The sequence below is a fragment of the Serinus canaria genome, chromosome 1A, assembly GCF_022539315.1.
Source record: "Serinus canaria isolate serCan28SL12 chromosome 1A, serCan2020, whole genome shotgun sequence".
In the NCBI taxonomy this organism is placed as follows: domain Eukaryota; kingdom Metazoa; phylum Chordata; class Aves; order Passeriformes; family Fringillidae; genus Serinus; species Serinus canaria.
The window spans coordinates 15,368,391-15,386,651 of record NC_066314.1 but is presented as its reverse complement, the minus strand read 5'-3'; the positions used below and the strand labels follow the sequence as shown (position 1 = coordinate 15,386,651).

At 38.3% G+C, this 18,261-nt stretch overlaps 1 protein-coding gene across 1 annotated transcript in view; it reads left to right on the top strand.

Moving 5' to 3' along the window:
* Positions 1-441: 441 nt before the first annotated feature.
* The window catches only part of CERK (ceramide kinase), a 41,609-nt gene continuing 23,789 nt past the window's right edge, over positions 442-18,261 (top strand). The window contains exons 1-6 of the mRNA XM_030237977.2: positions 442-670; positions 9,427-9,540; positions 10,750-10,872; positions 12,844-12,969; positions 13,490-13,553; positions 17,679-17,824. Coding sequence (XP_030093837.1) covers positions 532-670; positions 9,427-9,540; positions 10,750-10,872; positions 12,844-12,969; positions 13,490-13,553; positions 17,679-17,824 — 712 coding nt within the window. The 5' untranslated portion in view covers positions 442-531. The remainder of the gene's footprint in view (positions 671-9,426; positions 9,541-10,749; positions 10,873-12,843; positions 12,970-13,489; positions 13,554-17,678; positions 17,825-18,261) is intronic.

Genomic DNA, 18,261 nt, shown 5'->3' with positions numbered 1-18,261 from the left:
ATTTAAGGCAAACCCAAAACATTTTTATGTAAAGGGAGGCGAAGTTAGATGGAGAGATTTGTATCACCAGACATTTGTATGCACTCATTGCATTTTCACTGTCTAATGAGAAAGAGGGAAGAGTCCATCGTCACTGACATAGGTGCTTCGTCGCCCCGCAAAAAACCCCACGAAAGCAATCCAAGCCCGTACACCGGGGTGTCAGCCCTGGTGTCTCGGCCCGGAGCGGGGAGCTTGGGGCGGGCGAGCCTCTGCCGCGGGCCGTAGGGCACGTGTTTCTCTCCCGCGGGCTGAGCAGACAAGGCGTGCCCGCTGCCCCGGCCCCGCTCCGGGAGCCGCCGCCGATCCTGGAGCCGCGGCCCCGCCCCGCGGCGCTGGCGTAGCGCTGACGCCGGGCCCGCCCCGCCCGGGCCAGCCGGGGTAGCGGCGGGCCGGGGGCGCCGTTAGCAGCTGCTGGGCTCGCCCCGCGGCGCCCGCCCGCTCCGCCGGGCCATGCGGTAGCGGCTGCGGCGGGCCGGGCTCTCGGCGGCCATGGAGCGGCTCCCCGGCGGCCGCCGGCCCCGGCTCGTGTCCTCGCTGGGGCTGGGGCGGCGCTCCTGGGAGGTCACCTTAGACGAGGAGCGGGGGCGGCTGGCCTGGCGCGACCCCCGCCCGCCGCGCCGCGCCGGCGGTGAGTGGAGCGGGCGGGGGCCGGGGCGCACCTGCCGCGGCCTGGGGCGGGCCGGGGCCGCCCGAGAGGCGCCTGCCCTCGGCGGCGGGGGAAGGGCGTCCGCGGCGTCCCCGGTGCCGCGGCGCGGGTGCCGGCGGGGGCGGCCTGCGGCCAGCGCTGTCCCGGCGCCCGCGGCGGAGTCTCCGCGCCCGGGCCTCGTTGAGCATCCGGAGAGCTCCGTCGGCGTGAGCGCTTCCTGCCCTCGGGCGCCTGTGCGGCACCTCCGGGGTTCGGAGTCCGACGGGCGGAGGGTGGCCCGATCCCACGCGGGGCCGGGCAGGGCGCTCGGAGCGGGGAGATGCAGGCGGGACCGTGCTCTGCAGCCGCCGGCTGTGCTGAACGCTGATCGGGCCGTGCCTTCCCAAACAAAGCCGAGAGCTGCTCTCGCTGAGCCGCAGCCCCGCGTGTCGCGGAGCAGCCCGGCCGAGCGAGCATCCTTGCTGAGCCTGCCCCTGATGGCACGGGGGACGCACCTGTCCCCGCAGCTGGCCGGGCAAAACACAGATTTGTTCGGCTGAACCCCATTTGTTTCTTGGCGGGTACGGAGAAGCGTGTAGTTTATTATGCATTTAAAGTAGTCGTAGCAGTACATAAGAGACTTACAAAACCTTAAAAGCAGTTTTGGTTTTCTTAGTTACAGCAAGACTTTTTTTAAAAAACTCTTTTATACTGAGGCAGTGTCCAGGCAGTGACTACTTTTGTTGTTTGGGTTGGGGTTTTTTTGAGCTTTTTTTTAAAACTCCACTTTCTCAGGGGCTTAGTGGAAATTTTACAAAGAAAGTTTAATTTTTGAGATTTACTGATTTGGAAATATTTAATACGTGCTGCTAGTTTGCAATGTGGTAACAAAGATTTCAACAGTTCCCCTTTTGTGCAGTTAGCATAGTGTAAATGAACAAAATTGCCAGTCTAAGAAGTCAGTGATGAAAATACCTGAAAAAAATCACATTAACTTGTGAGGATGTTTGCATATCGAACTTTCTGCTGTACTTCTGAGAGGCATTTTTTTCAGGGTCTTTGACTTCAGTGGTTTTATATAGTAATTATTCCCATTGTTAATATAGCCATATTAACGTGGCATGTGAACATTTGAAAATGTGTAATGTCCTTTTTTTCACAGCAGCTGCTGTAGAGTTGAAAACTGCTGTTATCCCCATTTTAGAGGTTACAGGATCTGAGACAGATTCTAATAATAGAAAGGCTGACTAGAAGTTTCATCTGAGAAAGGTTTGAATATAGATGTTTCCAATCCCTGGCAGGTCCCCAAACTTAAATAGTTCTTCCATTCTTACCATGTGCCTTTGTTAAATATTTTTCAGATTTTATCATAATATCTTATTGGCCCGAGGCAGTTTTCAAGAAGGTGAGGGGGAAAAGGAGAAAGAGAACTCAAGAATTGTAAGAATTTGGTGCGACAGTTTACATAACTGAGATTTGGTTATGCTTTAAGTACTGCCCTTCTTATTCATAATATAAAAATAGCTTGTTATCCTTCCCTTGCTATTGTGCAAGTAGTTTGATATAATCTAATGTTTATCAACAATGCTGATGAAAAAAGGAATCAAAAATTCCTGAACTTTTCTCAGTTAAAGGAATTTTAGACTTAAAGGACAAATTTATTCTTTAATTCTGCTGAACTTAAAACATTGTTGTGTAAAATAGACTGTATACTTTTCAAATTGATACAGAATTAGTCTAGATAAAGGTACCTGGATCCTGAATTTTAAATAGAAAGTTTCAAGGCCTTTTGGGATAATTGCTCCTACTAGGTAACATAGGTCTTACTTTGGAGATAATTTGGTGGAATTGTGTAAAATCCTTCTAAAAATGCCTTTGTAAAGTCACTAGGAGACTGATGTGTTGGCTAGAGCAAGTTCAAGGGGAGTGCCATTCTCCTGTCTGATGAATTCCTTTAGACCAAGCACGAGTGCCATAGATTCACACTAGCTCTCTCATGAGCACTCTGAAGTTTACAGCTGCTTGCAGTTGTGAATTTTTACTACTTTTTAAGTTGTAAGATTTCTTGACTTGCTCCTGGTAGATCAAACAGTGTCCAAACATGCCATGAAGCATGTTCCGAATGTCAGAATTGTGGGAGTGATGGAAGGAGAGTGGGACACAGTAAATTAGAGGTAAATATGAGTTACAGATGAGGCAGTTTCTGGAGTACCCAGCTGGAGATGCTGTAAGAGGCAAGTGGGATTACAGAATGCAGCCACTGTCTTGCAGCACAGCTATTCACATTATTTCGGAAAACATCATGTGAAATGACAAGAGAAAAGAGAAGAAGAAATGCCTAAGTGTTCTGGAGGCACAGGTATAATTTATGTAGGACTCAAAACAATAGATAATGTACCTTCTCGTCTTTACACACTCATTAATTCATGTGTTCCTTGCACTCGAGCTTGAATTTCATCACAGTTTTGGATTATTGCTGCCCTGTTGTCTCCAAGCTCTTTTTAAGACCTGTGATGATTCATTTTGTTCTCTACAATTATTTTGGAAATATGAGCAGCATACATGACAATATATAAATAAACTTAATAATATGGAAGGTGGTTATGTAGAAGCATATAATTTCAGAAGAGTTGCTTGACCAAGATTGTTATCTTTCTACCATTTTGCCTTTGACTACATGACTACATTGTGTCTAAATACAGACTAAATTATGGAGTATAAAAGTGCTATATTTCTTGTTTAGTAGGTAGCTATTACAGTGAACCAGTTGTCCTTAAACTGTAAAAACTCAGCCTGCTTATTTTCAGAGCATTTATTACTGTCTTGAATTTTGGTGTATAAATAAAAATTGTTTGGTATATGTTTTTTTCAAGGTTTTCAGACTTGAACACGTACAGAACTATAGCTAGGTGTATTGTAGAAGTGTTGAAATGTTTACCTTTCCCTGTTGCATCCAAAATCAGGAACAGATGGGAAACAACACAGACTTTGTCCAGTTGTCCAGGAAAGTACCTGTAGTTTTAAAGAGAATGGGAAGATTCTTCTGTTTTCTCATCTCTGTACAGTGATATTTATATGCATATATATATATATATATATTTATGTTTATGTATTTAAATCCTATTCTGTCAAAATGCAGAAGTATTAATTCAGGAGAATTCTTTTTAATGCTATTATTTGGGAGATGCCAACAACAACAAAAACATCAAATGTTTGTTCAAGTTGTGTATTTTTAAATTCTGAAATACAATTTCCTACTGTTAGACTTTGTTTAACAACATCATCTTTTCAAGTTCTCTCTTCAGCGTAATCAGGTTCCTGTTTCCTGTTCTTTGATGGCTAGAAATTTTTGAACTTACATAGAAAACTTTTACCTGTAAATTTTCGTGTGTTTCTCTGTTACTTTCAGCTATGCATCCTTTTTTCCTGGGGATGCCTTCATGTTAAATTTTTCTGATGAACTATGTTTTTCAACCTTGTTACATTTTTCCATGAGATTGAGTCATGAATCATAAATAGCATATGCAGAGCTGGTTAGCTAAATTGTTTTATTATTTCTCCCATGTTGATGGCACAGTCAGGTTTTTCTCAAGTAACACATGATAAAACTTTTTGTATCAAATTCATAGCAGAGTGTATGTTGTACATATATACTTAGAGGTATTTCAGAAGCATTGGCTAAGGTTTCATTGTGCCTGGTACTAAAAGCATTACAAATGCAGAATGAGGTTCTCCTGACATTTTTCTAGGATTTTTTTTTCTTTTTGCTAAAGTGCAAACATGAAGGGGATGACCAAACTAGACCATGAACTCTATGCATTCACTTGTGGTGTGTGCTTTCTTTTAGCCTTTGTATTTCAGAATTCTGTTCCATGTGTCCTTTCCAAAACAACCACCTGAGGAAGCCTTGGTACTAGTGTTCCCATCACTGCTGTTATTCTAATGGATTCTAAAGAAAGCTCAGTTTGATAAACAGGGTACTTAGCAGAGGTCTGTCCAGCTCCTGGTGCTTGCAGAGTGTTGGCACATCCTTAGTCAAGGTCATTTGTCATCAGTCATTCCCGTCTGGCAGTTGGCGTGTGCAGAAACGTGACCCATGTTTCTCTGTAGGCAATGCCACAACTGCATTACACAGGTGGGATGTGGGAAGCAGTTGCTGCAGCAAGCATTGCCTCTTTGGAATGTGTTGTTTTCTGGAAGATACATTGTTCAAATAGAGATGCACACTCCATGAAGCAATACATGTTCTTTAGCATGCACCTTTTTGCTGGGTTGTTTCCTTCCCTTAAGGTAAATAAGTGCATCTTACTCCCTGCTTTATCATTGAAATATTCACAGTTGAGCAGGAAAGATTTTATTTGGAAATGCAGAAGAAACAGTGGGAAGACATTCAAAAGTATGATTTAAATATTCAAGTTGACCCAAGTTCAAATTGCTGTGCTTTGATTCAGATTCATGTGATGTAAAGTAGCTGTGTGATCATAGTAGGAACTGGTCTATTGGTTTACAAAGTACTTGAAGATTTACTTTAAAATAAAAGAAGGAAATTTCCTTATACATGGCTGTACATGGTGAAATCATGGTCTTTGGATGTTTGTGACTCCTCCACAAGATTTAAATCAATTGTGCTACCTTTTTTATTTCCTCTCCTTTAGGACGTGAATTGTCAATGATTCTGCTCTATATCCTACCTTCTCTTATTCTAGTGTCTATTAAGTACAGCTTTCTGTACTGCACAATTGGTATAATACCATGTACCTTCTGATAGCAAGTATTCCTGTTTTCTTGCTTTTAGGTGAAGGCAAATCTTTAATGTAAAAGCTTGACCCTTCATATGGGCTCTAACAGCGAGTTAGTTTTCAAAGTGACTGAAAATACACTTTTTTTTTAAACCTATATCCCAGCTTTTTCCTCGTTAATATTTTTAAGTCATGAGAATATGCTATTAATTTAAATTAATTCTAAATGCTGCTGCATCCATGGGCCTCAGCTGAGTTTAAGAATAAACCAAATGCTGTGATCAGCAACGTTATTGTGCTTGTGCATGGGTCTAGGTTGCTTTGAGCTAGAACATTTGTGAGGGGGAAGTTTGGTCTGTAGCATACTTAGCTGGCAGTGATGAATGAACAAATCTTGACTGGAGTTCTGAGTGAGTGCTCATAAACTCAGGAAGTGTTCTGTGGGAGTGGCAGACAGCAGTGACACACCAAAATCTTTTCTTAACACAGAAAAACACACTTCCCAACTGCTGGCTGCATTTTGCACAAAGAAAGCCCACTGTTTATGTGCTTACCTTGGTTTTGCTTCTGTGGGGTTTTTTTCCCCCTCTCCCACTTGCTTAATGTGGGAAAAGTAGTGTGTGTCTAATCCAGCGTTCTGCTGATTTATCAGTTTGCTTTTAGGAAGAATGTTAAGATTAAGAGCGCTGTGACCCAGAATGACTAATGGCTGGCACAGCCAGAGTCCTGAGAAGACTGTCACCTGCTTACTGTGTATTTTGTTTAGCTTTTTAACTTTTTACTCCTTTTTTTGCTATGCCTTTTCCTTCACCTTCTCTGGATGGTCAGCTCTTTGTCTCTAATATCCTAACCATTGACTCTGTTGAAAATTTTGTCTAGGAGCTGTTGTGTGCTGCTTGGTTTAATGGGTTGGACTGAGCCAAGTAAAGTTCTGTGTTTGGTATTGTCTGAGCCCATATTTCAACCTTTTTTTCATTAATGTTGATCTTGTAGTACTGGTGTAAGCAACTTTTTTTTGTGTATGTTTTGTTAATTTGGCAATAAGGTTTTCCATGTTTTGGGAGAAATACTAAAGTTGAAGGCCCTTGAGTGAGCACCTTTATGCTATGTCAGTGAAATAAATGTCTCATGCTACTTGATAATAGGGTGAATGCTACAAAAGTAGCTGTGGGAAAGGACTAAAGGACTATAATTAGTACATATGTGAAGCTTCAAGAGGGCATAGGTTAGTACTATTTTTTGTGGGACACATTTTGGTGACTAAATGGCAGATGAGAGCATTGTGTTCATGGGAGCAGGACTGTTGTGCTCATACTGGAGGTCTCTGCTTCATATTGAAAGCTTCCTCCTTTTGGGGAAAAGGCGGAGGGGTGGGACTAAGCAGTTGGTTTGTAATGTGATGAAACAATATTCTGTGTAGCACTAAGTCAAATAGTGATAGAGATATTTGGCCTGATAGAAATTCTTGAGTTCTATTCAAGCACGTTAGAATTTGTTGTTCCAAGCAGTAGGGAATATTCTGAATAACACATGTTACTTGAGACAGCTCTGCATCTTTCTGGCCATCTGCAATTATTGGGTTCAGTAGTGTGTGATTTTTGACTCCCTTAAGATTGGAGTGGGCTGTCAGGCCAGTGGAGTTGCTTGATGCTTTTATGGTGCTATGTAGTATTGAGGGGTACAATCAGCAGAGCTGCTATTCCCAGAATAGAAACTCCCAGACTTTCACTGAAGCCAAAGATTTCCAGATGGAAGGTGGGATCGGTTCTTCACATTTGTTCTTTTGGTTTTTTCCCCCTCCTGTTTTTCAGAAATCTGTTTTTGAGATTTGTGACTCTGGTGCCATAAGATAAAAAAAAAACCATATAAATTAAAAATATTTACTTTTTGCTTTTTTTGCCATGTCTGAGATTTGCTGGAAAATCAAAACAGTCATGCAGCTGTCAGAGGGGGAACACAGAATTAGGAGAGCTTATAAGTGGTTTCAAGGTTAATAGAAGCTGTGTAATGTGTGCTGAATTATATACTCCAAAGAAATGCTTTCAGTGATACAGATTTGGAAGTACTTTAAAATTGATTAGCTATCTGTTCAGTTGGAGAGCTTTATTATATAAAAATGCTTAATAAGATAATTACTTCAGTTGCTGCTCCCAGCATACATACTAATAAGTATGCACTATGTACAACTATTTCCAAAAATGTTATTTAGAGCACTCTCATTTAAACTTTGATCTAAATGTAGTTTCTAAGTTTTATAGCATGTCTTTGAGGAGTAACTAAACAAGTTACCATGTAAGTGCAATCTTCATAGATGCAACAAGCTTTCTTTCATATTTTGACATATGGATCAGTGGCAGAGCCAGTAGAAAAATAAGTAAAAGAAGTTTTGGAAAAGAAAGATTAAAGAATGTACTTTCTTTCCTTTATTGTTCCATCTCTGTTCTGTATTTCTTTTCCCTTGGAAAAATGTATAGGTTAATTATATTAGCAGATCTTGTATCTGTTGGGAAGACCAAATAACTGTTACTGTCCAGTATTAGATGTAGTCTTACATGTTTGTAAGTACATACAGTATCATACATCTCAGAGTTTATCTCTGCTCTTTGATCTTTGTAACAACATTATGTGACTACTGCACTTCCCTGTCCTGCCTTGAGTATAGTAAATATAATTACTATATTTGTGAAATTTGTTTTTAAGTTGAAACATTCAAATACAGCCAGATTGCTAAATGACCTCAGAGTAAACTTTGAAAGCTGCATTTCTTTTGAATCGTGTTAAAAAATTCAGGGAAGATAAAATTACAAGATGAGTATAAATCACATCAAATACCAAAACCCCTTGAGTGAGTAGTCCAAAAATTGTCAATACCTGTGATGATATGTAGGGACTCTTTTGACTAAACCAATTAAATAGGATGGGAAGAAATAATCAAAGTGAATTAGTGGCAAATGAATTGCAGTCATGACTGTGAAGAGGTCAGGGTAACTTTTCACACATTTCACATTCCTCACCACTTCCATTGTACTGCTGCAAGATAGTGAGGAAAATAAAATGTAGAATAAACCCCAGTAACAGAGGTATTATTGTCTGTATTTTATGTGTCGAATATCTTGGTATCACTCTCTTTGTTTATGTGAGAGAAGCAAGTATATTATAATTCTTATTATATAAGAGATTATTTATGTAAGACTATATTATTGTGATATAAATCTTTTATGTAGGTGTATGCATACAGACAGTACTTGCTTGTACATAAGTACAAAGCATGCATTTTAAGTTTCACTTTTTTGACATGAAGTAACAACAAAACATTGAAATCAGTAATGAAAATGAGACAAAAGTCTTCGGTTTGACAGGAGTTAAGAAGTCTGAGATGATGTTTAGGAACTATTGGAGAAAAGAGAATGAGGTTGGAGGAAATTATTTCATAGTCTGAGAACAAGAGGCCTTTAATTCTGAAAAATAGTAGTTTTGAAGTTGATATGAGGAAAATATTTCACAGTATATAAACATAACATCTAGAATTCTCTTGAGAGATACTAAACTTTAAAATCTCAGTAGGATTTAAAATCTTAAGATTTCATATGAATGCCCTTCTTTCATAAGCCAAATACTTACTTTAGAATAACAAATAGCTTTTGTAGTCTGTGTACTAGATTTAGTTGCACATTCTCTGAAATAGCTTGTGCTATTCACTGTCAAATATCTGCACTAGGCCTCATAGAAGGGGCAGTTTAATTACACTGAAATTAATGTTGCTGGATTTTGGCTTCATGCAAAAATATTTTTATACATGAAATACCTTATTTTCTGAGAAATCATAGGCATTTAAAATACTGTTTTGGGTAGTTGGTAGGTGGTCATGGATTATTTGCTTTGACTAAAGACAAAAGAATATTGAAAATATTCAGAAAATTTGTAGTTATGCTCTTTGTTGTGCTTATTGAGCAACTGCTCTAATCATATGTCTGTATCATGTTTCAAGATTCTTACATGTAAGATCTTGTGTTCATACAGAAAACTGTTTTGTACCAATCTGCGAGATCATTGCTGTAGAAGAAACTGAGTTTAACAAGAAACAGCGTAACATTGGCAGATGGCAAAAAATGGCAAAGCTACATGCTTTCACAGGTAAGGCAGATAAGTCTCTGGATGCTTGTGCTTGCTGTTCTGTGAAGATAGTTTAAGGCAGACTCAGAAGGAACTGTCAAAGTTTTGGGTTTTTTTTAACAGAAATGATGTGTTTAGAGAAACTACACATCCAAAAAACAAACAAACAAAAACCCAAACAAAACCAAACAAAAACAACAACAACAAGAAAACACCAAAAAAGACCCCCTCCCCCCCAAAAAAAAATTAAAAAACCACCAAGATCCCAAACTGAAATAAACTCAAGCAAAAGTCCCACAAAAAACAAATAAAAAAAGCCCCACCAAAAATCTGTTGGTTTATATTTGAAGATCCTTATTTGGAAAATAAAACTCTTCCTTTAAGATCATGTGCTGTTTTTAGTTATTTTTGAATGAAACTCTAACTAATGTCTGAGTGTTCACCCTGGAGTCTTTTTGCTGCCAAATGACTCTGCTGCAGGACACCTGCTTGCTACTTCTTGACTAGAAAATTGAGAGAGTGAAAGAATGAGTCCTAAATGTTTTTAAATTACCCCTAACCATCAGGATATATGCATGAAAGTTACTTTGTTTTAAGAATGCAGTCAATAATACGAAGTGCCATAAATAAGTGTCTGGTTTAAGAAAAGAGTGATGACCTCTGTGCTAAAAAGATGTCATGCCAGAATTTTATGCCTTACTTTTCTCACCTTTAGTCCTCCAGTAAGAGTGATTTGAGAAACTGAATATGAAGTGTAAGTATAAGGTCTTAGTCCATAAAAAAAACAAAATATTTTTTTCTCAAATTTCAGCTTTATAGAATGAAATTCACGCAGTTGGTTACATGAGAGTTGATGTCAGCATGGCTTATCTTCTTAAGTGTGTGGCTTTTTAAGTAGATATTGCAGACTTTAATACAGATAATATGTAAGCTCAGTGAACTTCTGAAGAAGTGTGTCTATAATAAGCTGATGAGACATGGCTTCTTTTAAAAGAAGTCTTTCTTTGGGTGTCTGCTTGTTAGTGAGTGTTTTCATTTATGTTTTCATTTGGATTCTCTACAAATGTGCTGGTCATAGTCTGCTTCTGTCAGTTGTAGAAGTGTGTAGTGGAAGTTAATTACAGGTCAGTATTTTGGAGATCTTTCTGAAATATGTTTTTCATTTCACAGAACCATCTCATTATGTTTTTGTGGGGTTTTTTTTCTGTTTTTTTTTTTAAATTTAAATAGTGCATTATGTGAAGAAAGCCCGCAATCACCGCTGGCGGTGCAGTGATGCGACGTTCTGGAGTGTTGATGAGCACTTATGTAATCAGTGGACACAGGCACTGAAGGAATTACTTGAAATGCAGAGTAAGTTTGGATGAGCTATGAACATTTGCACCATCATTTTGTAGGCTTGTACATCAATCAGTGTTATTTTGATATATCTGCTTTTTTGAACTCTTAAGAGCAGCTTATGCTCAAAAATTGAGGGAGCCAAGAGTTCAAGTGTTTCCTTATCACTCCTTTATCTTACATATTCCCTAAATTGTACTGAGTGCTTTAATCAGTCAGGACTGTTTGTGTCATATGATTTTGCCCAGATATAAACTATTTTCACAAAATAAAGACACATTGGAAGCTTAGCAGAGGCTTTAAATGGCTGTAGCTTTGGAACAAGTAATGGGCAGATGTAAGCTCAGGGATTTAAGGCACTCTAGAGATTTGAGGTCAAGGACTGTAGCAATTGGAAGATTTATGGGTATGTTTCCCCTTTCCAGACTCTATCATCAACAAAATGTGTCTTATGTAGTAAGAGTTCCCATTAATAATTTCTGAGACTCTTGGATATCTACTTCATGGGAGGTTAAAAGTAATTTTGAAGGAGTTATTCCTGAAAGAGATGCCTGGATAGATGTCAGGAAGCAGCAGGAGCAGAGAAACTGACAGAAAGGAGGTCAAGGGTGATCATAGCAGAGGCAGTGCCTTGCTGACCACAGTCCCACTGTATCTGAGCAGGGTGGGGATAGGTACAGGTCCAATTTACAGGTGAGGTATAGTAATTGGATCCATGCAGGGAGGCTGGAGTGGAACAGCTGGAGCTGGGATTAGGGATGAGCTCCCTACAGGGTGGGTCTGAGGCCCATCTGAGATACAGAGCTGGAGAAGGGATTGGATGCAGGTACACCTACAGTGGTACTTAAACAAATACATAAGGCTTACAGAATAAAAAATAGTATTTTAGAAAAACTGTTCTGAACAGGCAATGGAAGCATTATTAATGGCTTTTTTTGGTAGACATTACACAAGGTACATCTGTCTTTTTTGCAGAAAAATGGGGGTTTGTGTACCCATTCAGTACACCTGTGAGAAATGTGGCCAGAGCAGTCTATTCATTTGAATGCAATTGTTAATTTTATTGGTAACAAATTCCTTCAAGAAAGGGAAATATGTTCTCAGATGGGCCGAAGAGTGCTTTGAGTGTACAGCAGATTTAAACCACTCAGTCTGTCTAGCTTGGGTGGATTTGTTGTAGAAGTGTGTTGATGTAATAAGCTTGATTTTTTTTTCCCCTTTTAAACTAATTATCTAGAATGCCATTTGAGGAAGCATGTTAATGTCTTTGTCTGCTCCATGAAAAAGGAGGTCTCCCAGTTGCAGCAAGCATTACTGTTTTCTATTATTACACCTCTGTATTCTGTCAGTACAGAGGTGTAATAATCGTTTTAATTGATACTGCTAGTGTAAATCCATAACTGTTTGGACAAATTTGAGATAGTAATATCAAAGGTGCTTTTGGAGGGGGGAATGGGTAACACTCTAGGGCAACTAACACTGTAGGACAAGCACTTAGTATGCAGCATGTAGTTTTGTGAGGCATTCTTAGTGTGACTTGATCACAGAAAGGAAATGGATTTTAACAATGTTATTAAAGAAAGAAGTTTAAATAAATTTATGTAAAAGTATTTTTATCTATGCTTCACTTACAAGTGGCTTTGTTGTTGCTGCCCTTTTCGTCTTGTATGCCCACAATACTCCTGTAATTAGAATAACTTGAGTAGTGGGAAGGTACTGCAAGAATGACAAGTAAGAATGTGAGATAGGCAGTCAAAAGAAATTACTCTGAGTTTCATCTGCTGTCTTATTAACAACTTGTTCAGTCCTGTTGATACCAGTATAATGAAGAGAGCAGATGAAGCAGGCTTTTATAGCTCTTTGTTAAAGAATTACAAGTCTATTATGCTGTATTTGCTTTGATGTTAATAGGTTTAGGTTTGTATGGCTTGATGAATATTTTTGTTTGTGTACAAAAGCAGTGCACTATGGTTTTCCTTTCTGCAGAGTCTAGACCAAAGCAGCTGCTTGTGTATATTAATCCCTACGGAGGAAAAAGACAAGGCAAGAGGATTTATGAACAGAAAGTTGCTCCACTCTTCAGTCTGGCTTCTATATCTACTGATGTTGTTAGTAAGTCATGAGTACTTTAATTTCTTAATATGCACAGTTCACAGTATGAACTCTTTAAAACAATCCTGAGCAGCTGAAGTTCTTTCTGTTGGTTACCTTTTCTCACTAAGGAAATGAAAGAAAATAGTTGAGAATGTTTTCTAAATAAAGCATAGGTAGCCAGATAAATGGCAACCTTCCATCAGCTTCCTGCTTACTAAAATAAAACTTCTTGTGCTCCTGAGCTATTTGGGCTCCAAATAAAAGATGCTGCATTTCTTCTCTTTTTCAGTTTCACTGTTAAAACTAATAGATCATTTGCACAATTTTTACTGAAATGTTTTTTCCGTATGTACTGTGTATGTCTCCTTTAATTCTTTCCTTGGCAAAAAGCTTTTGAGAGACATCTTATGGACAGGCTGTTTTATAGTCACATTGGTAATAGAATCATGGTTATTAATTAATTAATTTTTATAATTCTTTATTTTATGTAGATTTGTAGTTTTTGATAATAAATTTTAATGTGTTTATGTCTTCACAGTAACTGAACATGCTAACCATGCTAAGGACAACTTATTTGAAGTTAATATTTATAAATATGATGGGTAAGTAACTTTACTTGCCTCTTTTAAAATTATTTTTGAGCCAATAATTATGTAATTGGTCCGTTCCTGTCTCTATTTTTAAAGGGTAGCCTTCATTATTAATATATTTATTACAACAGCTGAAAGTCCTGGGGCATGTTCCTCTTTGTAGGAGATCCACATTTAGGAGTATAAAAAGAAAAGTAAACTGTTTCAACACAACATATTGAAGCATAGTATAACAATGTTTGCATGAGATTTGTGTTCAAAAGATGAATGTTAGATTAATTCTGCTCAGTTGAGCATTCTGTTATAGCTCAAAAGCTACCCAGAAGTGTTTAGTGCTCTTGACATACATGAGTTCAGAACACTGCACCAGTAGCATTCAGCCTGTGTCTGAAAACATGGACTGTTAGAAATGTTTCAGGTGGTTCCTCTTGCTGTATGTGACTGTACAATAATGCCTACATCATGGTTACATTTAGTGCATTTCTTCTGTTTCAGAGTTACTGCTTTAAAAGAAGAACTGACTGATTGGTGACATTCCATTATTAAGTCTGCTGTAGAAGCAGAATATTTTAATAAAAATGCTAGTAATTTCACTTTCCAGTTCATGACATGAAACAAGTTACGTGTTTGAAAAAACATGAAAATGTATGTACTTAAGCTCTCATAACTACAGTAGAATTGTATTTTGTGCCTGTTGACAGGTACATTTAAACTGATAAGTTGCAAAAAGAAAACACATTGAGTCTTTTCAGAGTACTTTTGCTGTGGTCCTTTGCCATGTACATTGTGTGTATTGAGTAAGGACAGGATGATGGGAAATGGTGTTAGTAAGAAATGACATTCATAGGCTGAGTTCCCAGACTTCACCTGCTTTAAAATTACTTGCCTTCAAATAAATTGTTTTGTATGCTGTGATTTTTCTTAATTTTTCAGAAGTTCAAAGAAGGAAAACATTGATCCTAGAAAAACCTAGTTAGTTGTTATTTTTCCTTTTTATTTGATCTGTGGTTTGAAATAAGTGTACTTATGGTTGGCAAAATTTCAATACAGAGCAGAAAGGGAGGCAAATGAGCCCATGTCCACTCATAGCAAATTGTTTTTTGCAGCAAGTGGCAGTGACCAATTGTGGTAGTATCAGAAGTAGTTTTGGCAGATTCAAAAGTTTCATGTTGTAGATTTTTTTTTCCTTTGGGTTTTTTTGTTTGTTTGTTTTGTTTTGGGGTTTTTTGGGGCGGTTTTTTTTTTTTGGTGTCTCTAACATTCCAAGATGACCAATAGGCCAGAGCACTGCATCTTTTTAGACTCTTAGGATTCTTCTGTTCCTGGGCTAGGCCTGAGTGGCAGTTTGCTTGGGATCTGCAGCCTGTCTTTGCAAGCCTAACTATTGTCTATCATGTCCAACTCTTTTTTGTGGTCAACAGTGATGGTAGGAAGGACTTCCTGAATTAAAACTACTTTTTAAATAGCAGATTAAGTGGTTATCTTGAACATTTAAAAAATGGTTGAATCACATAAATATGTGTTTCTTCAGGTTTGACTTTCCTCACATAGAGTAAAAGGTTCTTTGGATTCCTGCATCTAGTTGATGTTCAGCTGTCCCTGTAGACTGGTTCTGATGTGTGGCTTTCCCTTCATTCAGTGACGAATTTCTTCATTTCATCTCTAGATTCCCTATTTGACAAAGCCATACATGGAATTCTGCAAGTAGATACAGGATTCTTAATGATAATTGCTTTACTTCTCTTCAAATGTTTTACTTTAGACAGCTGATTTAAATATCTTACGAGTGTTTCCTGTTTGTTCTTCCTATTTTGCCTTAGAGGAATAAGGTATTCCTATTTTGTCTTATAGGAATTTGTTACAGTGAATGCAGTCACCTAATAGCTCAGTGATGGAACAGCTTTTCTTTAAGCACAGTTACTTAAAATACTCATTTGGTTACAACATAGCAGGGTTTTGTGCATCACTGTGCAGAACAATTAGAACATGCTGTAATATCATGCAGGTAATAGCCATGTTTGGAAACAGTGACACATAATCACTGTGATTTCTTATGCAAATGTCTGTTCCACAAACCTTTGTAAAATTGTTTCTGGTTGGGATTTTTTTCCTGCTTTTTGAGTTAGTTCATAGAACGGCTGAGATTAGAAGGTACCGTAGTTCTTCAAAAACTCAGTTTACTTGGGGGTTAGCTTCTGAAGTCCTCTAGCAGATGTTGTTTGCTGTTGTCGTCTATCTAAAAAGTGAAATGCTGTCCCTCTAGTAAAAGAAAGCCAACCAGTAACAATCACTCTAAGATTCTTCTTTCAGACATTCTTCCCCAGGGGCTTTCACATGTGCAGTATTTGTCTGACTTGTACATTGGTCTTCTGATGTTTGCTGTGAATTTGGTTGTGCTGTTATTGCATAGGTGAAGTTTTAATCAAATTTACCTTTGATAGGTATAGACATTGATATAAATGTACCCTCTGAGTCTGGATATAGTGTTTGTTATAGATGATCAAAGGGCTGGAGCACCTCTCCTATGAAGAGAGGTTGGGAGAGCTGAGCTTGTTCAGCCTGAAGAAGGGAATGCTCCAGGGAGACTTTAGAGCACATTTCAGTACTTCAAGGGGACTTAAAAGGGAGCTGGAGAGGGACATTTTACAAGGGCATATAAGAATAGGACAGGAGGGAACAGTTTTAAACTGAATGAGAGAAGGTTTAGATTAGGTTAAAGGAAGAAACTCCTTGGTGTGAGTGTGGAGAGGCACTGGAACAGATTGGCCAGAGAAGTCATGGATTCCCCATCCCTGGAAGTGTTAAAGGCCAGGCTGGATGCAGCTTTGAACAAACTGCTACTGAGACAACACTGACCTTGTACTGACATGGAAATTTTTGTTTCTTTAGCCTGTTTTTTTTTTTTTGAGTCTGCAGAGAAAGATGGGGCTAAAATTCAGGAATAGTGTAGTTAAACTATTGGAAGAGAAAAAAATTAGAAAAATTGAAAACAAATATCCTTTTATTCCTTCTCTCTCAGTCTCCTAGGTCTAACTTAGAGTTGGAGAGTTCATGTTTTTAAGACTGCACTCACTGTCCATGGAAGAAAATGACTGGTTTTTTTAAGCTTTCCATCTGGTGAAAATGCAATAATAACTTAATTTAAAATAATCTATACCTAAAAATTAGTTTAATTTGTCTTGCTCATTCTGCAATATCTGTTGCTGATGATGTGAAAGAGTATTAGTTTATGAGTTGGAAATTATTGCTATATAGATAAGAGTACATATTCCTAGACTTGTGTGCTAGGAACTGCATATGTAACTCAGGATTTCTCATGTGTTCCTTTAAAGTGTATTTAAGTTAGGTTTTTTTAGTTAAAGAATGTTCATCCTTGCTCAGTGCATTTGATTGTTGTTCATAAAATGTCTATGGCTGTAAAAGAGTCTTTTTACTTCCTAGTATTTGCTTGGCTGTGGACTCTCTGCTGAGCTTTAACATATTCAGGATCTGTGCAGCTGCTGTACCAGCTCTGACCTGAATTCAATTTGTGAAACAAAGTTTTGCATCTGGTAACATTTAGAACTCTGTCTTGTTATGAGTGGTTACGTAGATATAAATGACCTATGTCAATTTGATGGGATCTGAGCATGTTCAAAAGAAGATGCAGGCATGCACTTTTCTGGATTTTGGCTTTCATCTACTGTATATTCCTCTTAAATAGTGTAAAGTACACTTCTGCCTGAAGTGGCAAATGTTAACTTTTCCCTTTTTAGTAACGGTACCCTATTTCCATTTGTGTACTTCAAAAGCTGTATGTACAGTCCCGTTCAGTGTGTTATTTGTATAGTGAATTTCCACTAATATTTGTTTGTCTGCACACAGTAGTAGAGGATAAAGATTTTTGCAGGTTGCGTTCCAGCATTTTTTCCTAATGTTACAGATATGTCTAGGTGCATTTGCAGTTTTGTAGCTTGAAATTTTTTTTTCCTGCTTTTAGTTAATTGCCTATTTGACTGTGGGCTATTATATCCTGTACAAATGAAGGAAGATAATAGAACAACTCTTATTGGTGTGCCCAGTGCATGCCCTAAGTAGAACATTTGCCATGTTGTTTATTGACTGTTAGTGTGCATTCTAATTTGTGTTTCCTGGCAGTGTTGTTTGTGTTGGTGGGGACGGCATGTTCAGTGAAGTGATGCATGGTCTCATTGGAAGGATGCAGAAGGACTCTGGCATAGACCAAAATAATCCCAAAGCATCGTTAGTCCAGTGCAATATAAGGATTGGCATAATTCCTGCTGGTAAGAAAGGGCTGACTTTCAGTTTCATTTATTCATTCATTCTTGAAATTTTTTCCTTATTCATAACTTGATGAATTTAGGCCTAAGTGTAAGATCTGAGCAATGATTTTCTATCAAGACACCTAACTAAAGCTGTTTGTATCCATATAACATTTTTGATCACATGCAGTTTTTTAAAGGAAGAATATTTTGTAAAGGAAATAAAATTTTAATGTATAACTTCAAAATTTAATAACTTTTTGAATTTAATATTTTTCTTTGTGTCTTAGTGTGTGTTAATATGAGATAAGATGTTGACAGTAGTACCCTTCTAAACACATTAAGGAGTGGAATTTACTAAACAGAAACTTATCTGATAAATATTTTTTCAGTTCCAAAACCACTAATTTGGTTAGAATTATAATGAGAACTTTCTGCTGGCCTGGCAAACTCCAAAC